General features: G+C 33.4%; 5 protein-coding genes across 5 annotated transcripts; 2 read left to right on the plus strand and 3 right to left on the minus strand.

Annotated features, from left to right (window-relative positions):
* Positions 1–830: 830 nt before the first annotated feature.
* On the minus strand, positions 831–2,189 carry IDS2 (Ids2p; the record flags this gene model as incomplete). Its single annotated transcript, XM_001646319.1, has 1 exon — positions 831–2,189. The coding sequence occupies one exon, from the start codon at positions 2,187–2,189 to the stop codon at positions 831–833; it is 1,359 nt and encodes a 452-aa protein (XP_001646369.1).
* A 1,254-nt stretch (positions 2,190–3,443) lies between these two features.
* On the plus strand, positions 3,444–4,628 carry SMT1 (Smt1p; the record flags this gene model as incomplete). The annotated part of the gene is made up of 1 exon (XM_001646320.1): positions 3,444–4,628. One exon carries the CDS (start codon positions 3,444–3,446, stop codon positions 4,626–4,628), a length of 1,185 nt encoding a protein of 394 aa, XP_001646370.1.
* Positions 4,629–4,907: 279 nt separating this feature from the next.
* On the minus strand, positions 4,908–5,594 carry RPA34 (DNA-directed RNA polymerase I subunit RPA34; the record flags this gene model as incomplete). Its single annotated transcript, XM_001646321.1, has 1 exon — positions 4,908–5,594. One exon carries the CDS (start codon positions 5,592–5,594, stop codon positions 4,908–4,910), a length of 687 nt encoding a protein of 228 aa, XP_001646371.1.
* A 1,764-nt stretch (positions 5,595–7,358) lies between these two features.
* Positions 7,359–8,861, minus strand: LAS1 (rRNA-processing protein LAS1; the record flags this gene model as incomplete). The annotated part of the gene is made up of 1 exon (XM_001646322.1): positions 7,359–8,861. One exon carries the CDS (start codon positions 8,859–8,861, stop codon positions 7,359–7,361), a length of 1,503 nt encoding a protein of 500 aa, XP_001646372.1.
* Positions 8,862–9,716: 855 nt separating this feature from the next.
* OAF3 (Oaf3p) lies at positions 9,717–12,125 on the plus strand (the record flags this gene model as incomplete). The annotated part of the gene is made up of 1 exon (XM_001646323.1): positions 9,717–12,125. One exon carries the CDS (start codon positions 9,717–9,719, stop codon positions 12,123–12,125), a length of 2,409 nt encoding a protein of 802 aa, XP_001646373.1.
* Positions 12,126–13,483: the final 1,358 nt, after the last annotated feature.

Genomic DNA, 13,483 nt, shown 5'->3' on the forward strand with positions numbered 1-13,483 from the left:
TGCTCTCTTGCTTTATTACGTGGGTAAATTAATAGCTGACACCTAAGTAAGATTATTGGTGATCGCAGATAATGGAAAACTTAAACAATGACCCCTTGTGATTTTGTATCATTGGCAATTACTACTCTTGTTCCTACTTTCTTAATTATTGATTGACGGTTTGATTTTATATTATTAGCCTTTTGTTTCACTTGTATTTAAAATCAATATCGTGACTTGACTTCACCAATCAACGTTATTTTGAAATACTGGCACGACAAGGCTAGACTAATTTAGATACGGGTGACAATATAGAAAAGATGATTTTTATTAGTTAGGATTATATAATTGGTTAGTGCTGTTATGTGTCATTTTCATTTGTTACCTACATTTACTTGATTTTTATAAGATATCAATCAGATTTGGTCTCTAACTTCATGATGTAGCTTATAATAAATAATAATGGATGCCAGTCAATGGTACTAGAATATACCTACAAGTTCTCCATGGTTAATATTAATATTAATATTTTATCAGTATTTCCCTTGGAATAATAAAAAATAATAATTATCACCATTATTAGTTTCCAAGCACTATAGCATCCTTGATAAAGGTGCAATTTCCACGGAATATCTTTATATAAAATATAAATTGTACCTAATACAAACTCATAATTGATTAAGAATATTTTAAATAACTTTTTTCTGTTATTTGTCCATTTCCAATTCCTTGCGAGTAATGAGGGAAACTGGAAAATACACACATGTAGACCTTGTTTCATGTTTTTTACATTTTTACATTTTTAATTATTGATTTCATTTGATCTGGTTTAAGAACATTCTATTGTTCCATCATCTCTTTATTGCGTTATGCCATGCATGATACCAACTTCCATATAATGGGTTGTGAAGGATGTTCATCTTTGTATTGACATCTATATTCCATGGCTTCAATAATTTATAATCGACTATTTTACAATTGACGTCTTCACGTGTGCTGTCCAGTTTTAATGTTTGGCAATATCCTTCAGAGGACAAGTGCGCCCATGTTTCCCCGAACAATTCCCTTAAAATTTGGACATCTTTCATCTCTTCTAGTTTTTTATTACGTTGCTCAATATTATCCCCATAAACTGTGAAATACTCTTGGATACACATTGCAACCTCATTATTCGGTCTCGTTATTATGATTAAAATTTCATCGTCTGAAATGTTCCCATCATTAGTTAGCAGTACACACGTTTCGTTATCAATTTCGTTACAAACTTCTGAACTTGACAACAATTCATCTATATTTTCTAGAACCATACAAGTTGGCGATAGGTAACATACCAATTCATATATATTCATTAAAGTCATAAAGAGAAAGAGTTTTGACAAGCTAGAACTGATTGAATATCCGTCAACAGACAGGAATTTCATCACTGATTCGCCGACTTGGATGGTTTTGATTCCCAAATTCTTTAATAAAGAGATGTCCATATTTCCAGAATATAGCACGCACAAACCGTATTTAGTCCCTACTTGATTTAACGATTGGTGCAGAACAACAATTGACTTGATAGATTCCGGATCGTCATTATCCAATATAGTAATCCAACTTTTATCGCAGTTATTGTCAGGGATTTGTTCGTTAGTCGAGAATCCAGAGAACGAACTTCTTGGATTCAACAATTGCCTTACCCATTGTACTTCTTGTAAGGAACTCCGTCTTAACGGCATTTGAGAATTATTATCTAATATAACTGGGGGATTCAATGGAGCCTCCAATCTAGAAGGTTCAGGGGATCCACTCAAATCCAAATCATCTAAAATATCAGTAATAGCATTTGAAGATTCATCGGTAAGGTTATAATGACGTTTAAACAATTGGTAATCTGAAGATTTCTGGTTAGCGTTATTTAAAAAGGCATAGTTATAACCTTCTTCGATTTCACCAGTCTTTGCTTCTTCAATTGGAACAAAAGTCTTTTCCTGTAGTGCTTTAACTTCTTCTTCCTCTTTAGTGTACAATTCTTTTGGTAATTTCTCCTGTGCCACTACTTGTTCATGTTCATTCTCTTCTTCAATAGTTTCAATCGTTTCAATTGGCGAACCTACGTCCTGTGGTTGCGAAGGGGTATCCTGTGGTTCAGACCAGGACTTTCTAACCAATTCTGCCAAATCATTATTAAAATCGTCTTGACTTGGAATACCACTGTTAGTATTCATTGTGAATATTATTGCCAAAAAACCTTTACAAACAAATTTATCTGATTAAATGCCGCTCCAAACCTCTAATGCAACTGAATGAGAATTGAAGTACTATTAATCAAACGCCAGTATTTTCAATATATTTTCCAGAATATCAAAAGAATTTATGTGTCTGTCTGCAAAACTGCGTACCTGAAAATATATTACCAAAATTAATTAAAAAAAATGGCTTCTAATTGTAAATTAACAGTATTCCTTTATCAAAAAAAATTATTTCGAAATTGATATGCAACAGCTTAATCCCTACAGATAACAGAAATTTGACCTTAAGGTGCCAACTCTTTTAATTCAGTTTTATTTTTTCTTAATGGACTATATTATAATTATAATTACAATTCCAAAAGAGCACCTCCACACAATATAATTATACTGTTATCAATTGAGTTAATAGTTTATAATGTTTTAACAACACAGTAAATAACACTTCAGATCAAGTATTTCCACCCCAAGTATCGATCTATTCACTTTTGAATAACTCTATTTCTCCTCATCTCTTCTTTATTAATTCTAAATAGTATCATCATGATTATTATTTTTTTTTTCTTTCTTTACGTTTTTGATATCACTCTAAGTAACTGGGACCCCTTAAGCCGTGTTGTGTTGAAAAGGAACCGATCGAACTGCGGGAAAAAATTAAAAGGCAAGACAAATCGATGCACGTGAACGTCACATGTACATATTACCCTACCATTTTGATTTTTTGTAATGATCTCATACGCGTTCGAATCCTGACGGTAGCAGAATTAAGAAAAGATATATATGGGAATTTTGCACGTGATTTGTAAAGTGAGTGTGTGTGTCTGATATTTTGAATAATCTGATTAATATATTGTAATAAAGGTATGCAGTTAATGCATTATGAAGGTATTTCTTCTTGGCAATGAACTTTCCGCTATGTCTGCTTTTTAATTACAATTCTACTTCATCTTCTTTTATATTTCTATATATCTTCGAGAGAACATTAAACAAAGGATCGCGATTAAGCGAAGTATTAATTGAATATTTCACCTATACAAATTATAACCCACGGTAGTTCTGATTCTTTGTCGTTTAATGAAGATAAGCATATATCTCTATATATGTCTACAGATACCTATTCGCTCTGGGAAAGTAGGTTTTCATTGTTTAGATTCGAGATACCACCAAGGAGAATTAGTTCTATTAGCTTTATAGATAGGGTTGATTGCGAAATTCTACAACCTCTCTGTTACGATGAAACGCTTCTTTTCTGTTGGTTCAAAGCTATTCAAATCAGAGAGTGAAGAATTAAGAAAAACTATAAAATTTCTAACTAGTAAGGACAATGGTAGATTGAGTTCATTGTTGGGACTAGACTCAAGTACAAGTACAAGTCCTTCCCGTTCCAATGATCCAGGATTACAACAAGATAAAGAGCATGTAGAGAGAATTTTAAAATTGTTAAATACCTCTTTACCAGAGGTAGAGACTAAGAAGAGGAAAGTGGAGGCTCACTATAACGTATTGTTTTCTCAATTAAAGAAATTAGTAGAGGAATCTGTTTCTGTAAATGATATTACAAAATACCCCAATAAGAATGATCCTTCTCACACATATGAGACAGAAAATAAAAATCCATCTACCTCTCTGCAATTATTTGATCAATTGATGATGCTTAAATATACGAATAAACTAATAAATTCAAATCAAATTTCATCAATTATACTGAATAAAGAGTTTAAGGAGTTTGAAAAACTTCAATCTGTCATCCCTTTGTTCAATGAAGAACAAAAATTGAATATTTCTTTGCTATTATACTATAGAAGTCATAACCCACATTTATTAAAAGAATTTAAGGAAAAATGGATACAGGGCTATCCGACGTTGCATGTTAGTATTAAAAGATTATTTTGGAGATGCATGTCCTTCAGTTGTAATGATGAAAATTTGACTTTTGAAATTAGGGATATATTGAAAAAAGTTGGCAGTCAGGATCCTAGTAATGTGATACTGATATATCAATCTCTTTACAAGAGAGCTCTCTATTTAGATTATGCCGTTTTTGAAGTGCCGAATAATCTACTGACACATAATCAAGATCTGTTCGTTAAAATTATAACGTTACTGTCAGAGTATAACGAAAAAATAGAATCTGGGACTACTAAGTGGTTGATTAAAATTGTCAAATCTAGTGTAGATAATAAATTGTTGATGGAGAAGCCTAGTGCAAACAACCTAGATATAAAAAAAGATCCAAACATTTCAATATATCAATATAGGTTTATTAGAGCACTAGATATAGAGATGCACGAGATCTTTAGTAGTTGTAAAGACAAACCAGAATTTCAAAATTTAAAATCCGAACTCAAAGAGATATTAAGTTTTGTTAGAGAGGAAGAGATGGACATCAAATCCCAATTAGCATTAAAATTCATTTAGAATTAGATATAATCCTTTAGTTAATATTCATAAACAGTAATAGACATAGAACATGAGAATATAATTATCGATCAATTGTGTTTTCGATATGCTATGGTTTTAAAAGTTCCGTATCTTATACATATGTATATGTATGTATATAAATTTCATTCTAAATAATTATATGACTGGATGGTTGAGTTATTGTACACTATGTTAAAGTCGAGCTTTAACCGAATTGATTAATTGTTTAGTCTAATGTTTGGTAATTGTTATTTGATTTTGATATTCCTCTTATTATTATTTTTTGGACTTATCCTTCTTCTTGGACTTGTCTTTTTTCTTCTTCTTTGAAGGTGTATCTTCAGAGTCTGTATGCTTTCTCTTCTTCTCGGATTTATGTTCCTTTGATTTCTCTTCACTTCTGACTGTTGGCTTAGTGTCAGAAGGCAAGTCATAATCTTCTGCAGAGTAACCAGTTGGGAAATATCTCATTTGTAAACCTTCCAATTTGACTATATCCTTACGAGGTACTTTAACTTTTTCCATATCTATTTTTGGGATATTGGCCATTTCAGAAACAGCCACGACTCTATCAAAAGTTAACATTTTCCCATTTTTGCTTGTTGAAATAGTTAGAGATTCTTTTGAATCTTTACCACCTGGAACTAGTAAACTCAAACTATTCACTGAATTTTTTGTAGATTCTTTGACGGCTCGCAATACTCTAGAAGAACCTTCATCATCCTTAACCGATACCAGACCTTCATCTAATGGTAAAGTATCTAACTTAGAAATATCGACATTCTTTGGTAATTTTATCAACCATACTTGTTGTTTGTCTGATTCTTTGATACCACAGAATTTTTTTAAATGTTTGCATTGTTTATAACCATCAGGAACCCTGAATTGATCATTCAATTCATCATCACTTTCAACTTCTGAATCAGAAACGTATTCCTTGGATAAAATATCACTTTTTGCCATAATTAGTCAAGTTGACGATCTAGTTTCTTGTAACCTGTTTCCCACAAGGTTTTAATATATATACACTTTGAACAATAAACAAGCAAAAACACACAGATAATTAATTCACTTTATTAAAAAACTTTATTATTTCACCTCAATCCATTGGATGCGATTAGATCCTAAACTGTGTAATCCAATCTCATCTCATCTCATCTCATCTCATCCCAATTCGAACAAAAAATTCCAAATGCTAGCATTTCCATCATTATTGTTAATGCTATCATGGTATTAAGTTAATGCGATGAGCTTTTGCTTGTGATGGTGATGATGAAAAAATTGATGATCTAAAATTTTTCAAAATTTTCATGATCATAGTATACGTAACTAATAATTTATTTGTTTTTTTGTTTTTTGCCCTAACAACTAAAACATGTAAATGCGAAGAAAAAGAAAAGAGGGTATATGTTTTTGTGTTATAGAAGTTGTTCCGCTATTATGTAGCGGGAAAGACACAAAAAGCTAACTAAGTTCGAAAAAAAATACAAAAGTGGTTTGGTTTGGTTTTGTTCGGATCCAGAAAGAAAGAAGAGTACCGAATACCAATGGTAAAAAACATCAATTTGAAAAGTAGGAGAGAATAGAGCCGTAGAGATACAATGAAAATATATACAATTTGAAAAATGCCCTACTTAATTTTCGATCACAAAAATGAGATGAGCCAGAGACGCAGAGATACAGAGAGAGAGAGAGAGAGAGAGCAAAGGAAGAAAAAGAAAAAATAACAAAGAAAATTTTATTTGTGTACACAAAGACAAGTTTAATCTCTAATGAATTTTTTTTTTGTTTTTGTGTTTTTCTTTCTCTTACTTTTCTCATCATCTCGAACTTCAATTGAAATTTCGAAACGTATAAAAGGGCGACACAAAACTATCAATGTTTAAATACTACATCTCATTCCTATTCAATTTATATTCATTTGCTATATTATAACCTACTAAACTAACAAGAACAATAGTTATGGGATACCAAGACTATTTGAATACTTTTTCAGCTAGCCTTGGTGGTCTTGTTTGATTGTTTGTTTATCGACACTGGTGAACATTACGTTCAAGGTTGAACGTACCCAGGGAAATGAGCAACAAGTGTTTCTATCATTAGGATAGAGCAAGATCAAAATTTAAACGAATAATCTTTTTATTTTTTTTTTTTAAATTAACAAAATTATGTTAATTTGGCTTTGATGATAACGGTGATCTTCTTTCCCAGTCCGATTCGACCATGACGACATGGGGTTCTACCACGTTCTTGGTTTTGGCCGGTTTTATACTGTTTTCTTTATTGATTATAGTTGAAATTGGTTTTAACCTACATGGAACTTTTCTTGCCAAGTACCAAGAGTACTAACAATTATCTGAGCCTTTTTAATTAAATTATTTTTAATTTCTATTCGTTTACAATTTTGTGATCTTTTGTTTGCAAATTTCTATGGGATGGAGAGAATACTATTCTCTATCTGTGTTCATCAGTTTATGATTTCTTAAACAATATTCGTTGTGTAAATTCACGATGATGAAAATCGGTTCCTTACATTCGCAGTTTCCACGGTAGGAGTACGCTTACGAACCCATCGTTTGTACTAATCGGTGACCGCCTCTTTATGAGACCTTCCTAGGATGTCTGAGTGTTATTTTCACAAACGAATATTTTTGTAATTGCTTATCATTTATTTGTATCTTGTTCTATTATAATTATTTGCTTACTTAATTTATCTACGCACTACTCCTAAGATACACCAAAAGGTTTGGGTTCCCAGTTAGGATAACGTTCCCAAAGTACTATTGGAACTTCAACCTCGGTATCCTTTTCATCAGTTGATAATTCAGGTTTATTAATCTTATGCGTTCTCTGTTTTAAATCTGCTAAATCCCCCAATATATCTGCCATTGAATTGTTATTTTCAACTGCCTTTGTCTGAGACTTCGCAACTTTATTTTCTTCCACTTGATGAACCACATGTTTTTCTTGTAATTTCAAATCTAGTAACTTCATGTCATTCTTGTTGTATAACTGTTCTAGATTTTTGACCTGTGACGCTAAGTTATTTTCAATATCTTGTTCCAAATTTTCGCTTCTCTTGCGCTTTCTTTTTTTTCTCATGCCACTCTCTTCGTTATACTTCTGTATCGATTTTAAAAGCCTCTGACTTACTACTAAAGTTACATAGGATTGATTCTCTTCCAAGAGCTTTTCCCATGAGTCCCAATCATTAAGGATAGATCGAATATTGAAAAGTCTGATAGATTTATCCAAAAGTTTCAATTCCATGGTTTCCCAATTAGAATATTTCCCCTTGATTATCTTATTAGTTTCGTGTCGTTCACCTTTGCTGGCTTCAATAACCCACTTCATTAATTCAATGTCAAACCCATTTAACTTGGACAAATATAATTTCATCATTAATGTGTTACAATTTTCTATGAATGTTTCAACAAATTTTTGTTTGTTTTCTGTATTTCTCCATATTTTTTTCAATTTATTTAAAAATTTCGTAACTATCTCTTGTGGTGACAATTCAGAATGATTTTTGGATTTATTTGTATTTTTAATAGATTTATTCATTTCGGAAACATTGAAATTTGAACTTGTGATGACATTAGAACTTTCCGATTCCCATATCCAACTATACTCTACAATAATATGTTTAATTCTTTGAAACTCATTTAATATAAATTCAACATCATCTAAATTTATGCCCGTCTCCTTCTCTGTAATTTCTTCCTCTTCACCTTCACTAGAATCTTCTAACTCTTCATCATTCCAGTAGTGGTTCCACAGCCAACCCAATGCTTCCTTAGAGGCCAAACGTAACATATCTAGACTCAGTAGTTCTCTTTCATGTGTACCCCAGTGCCTCAAATCAACAAACCACGAAGGTAATCCAATTTTTTTAGCCAGTGTATGTAATGGAATGGCATACATTGATTGCTGGGTTGGATCTAACAACCCATTGACAAATCTTACTAGCGTCATAGTATATCCCAATCTTACAGATACATTATTATTATGCGAACCAGTTTCCCTTTCATCTAGTAAAATTGCACTTGTTATTTGAGCAGTTGAATCAATTACATGTGGCAACAAATTAGAACCTTTGCTTTGATAGGCTCTCACTTTCTCCACTGCTCTATTTCTATTATCTTCGGTTCCTTCTTTAGAGTAAAACCATTTCTTCAGAATATCTAATTCATCCTTACTTCTCCAAGGAACTATTCGTGGATGAATCATCTTATAACTTCAAGTATTTACCAATAACAAAATAATTTATCGACACTTTATGATAGAGTTTTAAATGTGTCCTCCAATTAACCCTTCACTATACTTTTATTGTGGACAAATCAAGTATTATTTCATCTCATCTCACCTCATCTCATCTCATCTCATCTCATCTCTTTTCATCTCATCTTATATATATGGTAACAAATTTTTTCAAAAACAGTAGTAGTAAATAAATTTTACATGCGATGAGCTATAAGTCGAGACTCAGGAGAAAGACCTGTAAAATAATATATTAATGAGTTATCACAATTCTATTAACAAGATTTTATGATGTTAGTATATTTTAGAGGATATGTATAAATTAATAATGCTGTTTACATTAAATGCATTATTTTAATTGGATTATTCTGCGTTTATAGTATTAAAAAAAATAAATTCCTTTGATAATATTGTAATTTAAACAGGAAAGAAAAGAGATCATGTATGCAATTATGTTAATCATAGGAATGACAAATATGTTCTTGTTGTTGTTGCACTATTATATTTATATCTTCAATACATAAAAGGATTAGTCGAATATTAATCGTTTACTTGTTAATCACGTGATTGAAGAATGACGAATTTTTCGATGGGATGAGATTTTAAATACGAATCGAAGAAAGGTCCATCGAGAAAAATACCCGATTAACAATGGTCAACTAGTAGAAATTAATAGTTGATTCTATGCATTTATGATTTAAATTTGAGGATTCTACTAGAGTATCTATATTACCTTCAGGTACATATGTTCTTGATAGAAGTTCAAGACTATAATGCTTTCATTGGCATAAGTTTGTATTGAAGCTCACATTATTATAAATTAAAATGGATATGAATGAAAATAAAGTACGCAAGAAACGTCATAGAATTACTGTAGTTTGTACAAATTGTAAAAAGAGAAAGAGTAAATGTGACAGGGGAAAACCATGTAGCAATTGTACTCGTATAGGTATTGAGAACAGTTGTTTATATATTAAAGATACTCCATCTCTACCAATTGATTCAATTGGATCTGTGGCTGACTTAACAGCGTCTGAATTACAGATACCTAATTTTATTCCTATACATCCAAGCTATAATAAAGAATATGTTAATTACATCCCTAATGGCAGATTCTTTGAAATCAAAAGATCAGCGTATACCATGTTTCCTATTTTCACTGACGCATGTATTGAGCATCGAGATGCCGTAATTAAGGCATTCACCACTTTCAGAACTATTGTTGTGAAAAAGACAATAGACCATTATAGGAAAACAGGCATTGATATTGAAAGAATTGCATTGGCAGGATCACAAGGATTACCGAAATCTTTTTTACCATTGACAGTATTTGATGAAGAAAGTAGTAAAAATTTAGTTTTAGAACAGCAAGAACCACAACAGAGTTACCAGATACATTCCTTATTAGCAGAGAAATTTAGTCACTACAGGAAAAATGCTAATTTAAAACTTGGGGATGATTCCACAACAGTTTATCACAATTTAATTATAAAAAGTTTGCCTGATCTTGGGCTTTTAATGGATACGATAATACCATACTATGAACAGTTTATCGAACCATTGGTACCGATAATCGAATTTAAGGATTTTAATGTTGAGATACAGAAGCTATATGCAAAAATTGAATTATCAAATTCCCTTGATCCTAAAATCGGTGAAAACACATTAGCATGCATTATTCTTCTAATATGCCGATTATGCCACTTATCTTCCAAATTTGCTGTAGAGAAATCTATTAATAGTAGTAATTACGAATCAATATTAAATATGGATACCAACATATTTGTGAGTTTAGTCCAACGTACAGCCACTGGAGAAAAACCACTTCGAAAGGGAACTCTATATGAATTGCAATTGTTAATAATGCTTCGATTATGCTATTGGGTTGGACCTGATGATGGCGATGGACAACAAGTAGAGCAAAGTGAAATTCTGCATGGTGCTATTGTTTCCATGTGTAAACATATGGGTGTGTGGTGGGATTTGGTTAAGTACTCCGAAGATTCCGATTTATTCATTACGGTTGACTACAAAGCAGTACCTAAATTAGGGAGTCAAAGTGAATATATTAAATTGTTTAGAAAAATATGGTGCTATGTATTATGTTGGGACCGTAAAATGATGTTATTGACTGGGCAAGAGTGTGAGATTGGAAGATCTTATAAAATGTCGCCAGCTCCTCGATTTGGCAACGGCTGGTGCGATGATATATTACAATATGATTATCTACTATATGGGATCAATAATGAACTACATGACGACGCTCGAAAAGTAGATATAAGCATGTTAGAGGAATTGGTTGAGATGTCAGAAATGAGGATGGGGGTCTTGAAGGAAGACGATTTTTCGTCGAATATTTATAGAGAGCAAAAATTAAGTTTAATGTTGATGAAATTAAACATTATTCATGGACAATTATCATGGTATGAACGTACTGGAGACAAGCAGTCGCAAGAGACAGCGTATGCGAAATTGTTTACATTGACAGTAGAATTGGGCTCCAAATGTGTGGAATACTTCAGCACACCTGGTATACCTGAGCAAAGATTTTATATGAATAAAATATATGAAGTTATCTTGAACAGATTAAACAATGTTATTGTACCTGGACTCATATTAAGGATACGTTACGAGGAAGAGACAGGTTTAGATGGTATGGTCAAATATCTATACGGTATGAGCAGCATGTATTTCAATGAGATTGGTAAAGAATATTATCGAACGTTCAAGAAAATGTTTCATGGCAAGATCAATTATAAAATATTAGAGAATGGACACCGATGCATGGACATGATCATAAAGTTTTTGCAAAGAGAGATGCAAAACAACAATGACACAGCAGTTAGCAAAGGAGACAGTATGAAATTGAGTGATCGATTGCCATTGGTTGCATGGGATAGCAATAGCACTAATGATATGTTTGAGCCCATCCACACTGTACCTCGAGGGCCCGAAATAGCCGCCCTGATATTAGAAATGGTGAACGTGTCGGACAGATACCATTATAACAACAATGTGTTTCAGACAGTTTACAAAGAGGCTCGGCTCGTAATTGATGAGACGACGACGACGTCGCAACAAGATTCGTTGGCGTCAGCAGGGACGAATAGGACTAATAATATAGCCACTAATAGTGGTAGTGGTGATGATGGTGGTAATGGTAGTGACGACTCGTATTTGATGAGACTCATACAGGAACTGTTTGATCCATTAGATTTTGCATCTGCATTTTAAGAACCCAAAAGAAACAAAGTTTCGGCTGTTGTTCGTTGTTTGTTGTTTTCATTTTTAATAAAATTCACATGGACTGGTTAGTAGCTGGACCCACGTGGGCAGGGAGGTTTTGTTGAAACAGAGCATGTGAAATATAGATTTTGTTGTGTTCTGGGGGGAGTACACCAAGAGTGCTCTAAGAACATGGGGAAGGAGGCGACAGAGAAACAGGCGAGACAGGCATGGGATACAAAGAAAAGAGAAGCGAGGTGCAGAGAGATGTATGGACGGGTGGCAGCAATAACCGGAAGAAAAAGAGAGAGAGAGAGAGAGAGAGAGAGAGAGAAACCACCGAGTTGGCGGCTATGGGTTCTGTAAGAGATTGCAAGGAATCATTTTCAATATTTTATTTTAATCTATCTTTTTTAGTTTTAAGTTGTGTTTTTTGGATTATTTTCCCTATCAGAAAGTATGTGGAATGTTTTAACTCCGGGACGGCGCTGTACTAAACACCCTTCCGCCTCCGCCTCGCTCTCCCTCTGCCCCCTGGTGCGAGACAGACATGGTGATGTAAAATGAGAAAGTCTGGGGGGTGAGTGAGTGAGTGAGTGAGTGAGTGAGTGAGTAATGTCTGCGAGTCTGTGTCTGTGTTTTGGGAAGGAAAGGCACTTTCAGGAGTCCGTTAGTACGATGAGACAGATATGATCCCAAGCCATAGATCTATTAATAAATAGTAAAATATCCCATCGATATCTCAGAGTTGCAGTGGTTATTGTGTTGAAGTTGAATGCATGTGAAAGAGCGAGCATGTGAAAATAAAACCACGACACAGAAACAGACACGGAGTGATTAGACGCATGGACGCATGTGATTCATTGCTTATTTTAGGGGTTGGAACCAAACGTGTAGGATCCTGAGCAGATATGTGACAGTCACCTGGAGAAGTACGAAAGTATGAGGTAAAGGAACCCAACAGAGACAAGACAAGACAAGACGAGACATATAATGCCACTCGCCACGAATTACTGATAGTGCTAAGCTGATATCCCATTCGATGTCGAGTATTCAATGAATATCAAAGATCAAAAGCAAAAGCAAAAGCAAAGATTAATCAAATATATCCAATAATCACTCACATGCAGAACTGGGTTGACTCTCTGGGAGCCTGTCTTTCTTTCTTTCCGTCCCCGTAAAGTTCAATATCACAACAGTCCACAGCAAGATACAACAACAACGCATTACGTTGCAGACATAGTTGTGATGGTCTTTGATTAAGTTCCAATGACAGTGCCAGTGCTAATCGGTATCTGGTACTAAAAGGCATACCTGGGACAGGAACTATCTACATACAGAGGCCAGTTCCAGTTTCAGTGTTAGTT

The sequence above is a fragment of the Vanderwaltozyma polyspora genome, genomic scaffold (genome assembly GCF_000150035.1).
Source record: "Vanderwaltozyma polyspora DSM 70294 KpolScaffold2001 genomic scaffold, whole genome shotgun sequence".
NCBI lineage: Eukaryota > Fungi > Ascomycota > Saccharomycetes > Saccharomycetales > Saccharomycetaceae > Vanderwaltozyma > Vanderwaltozyma polyspora.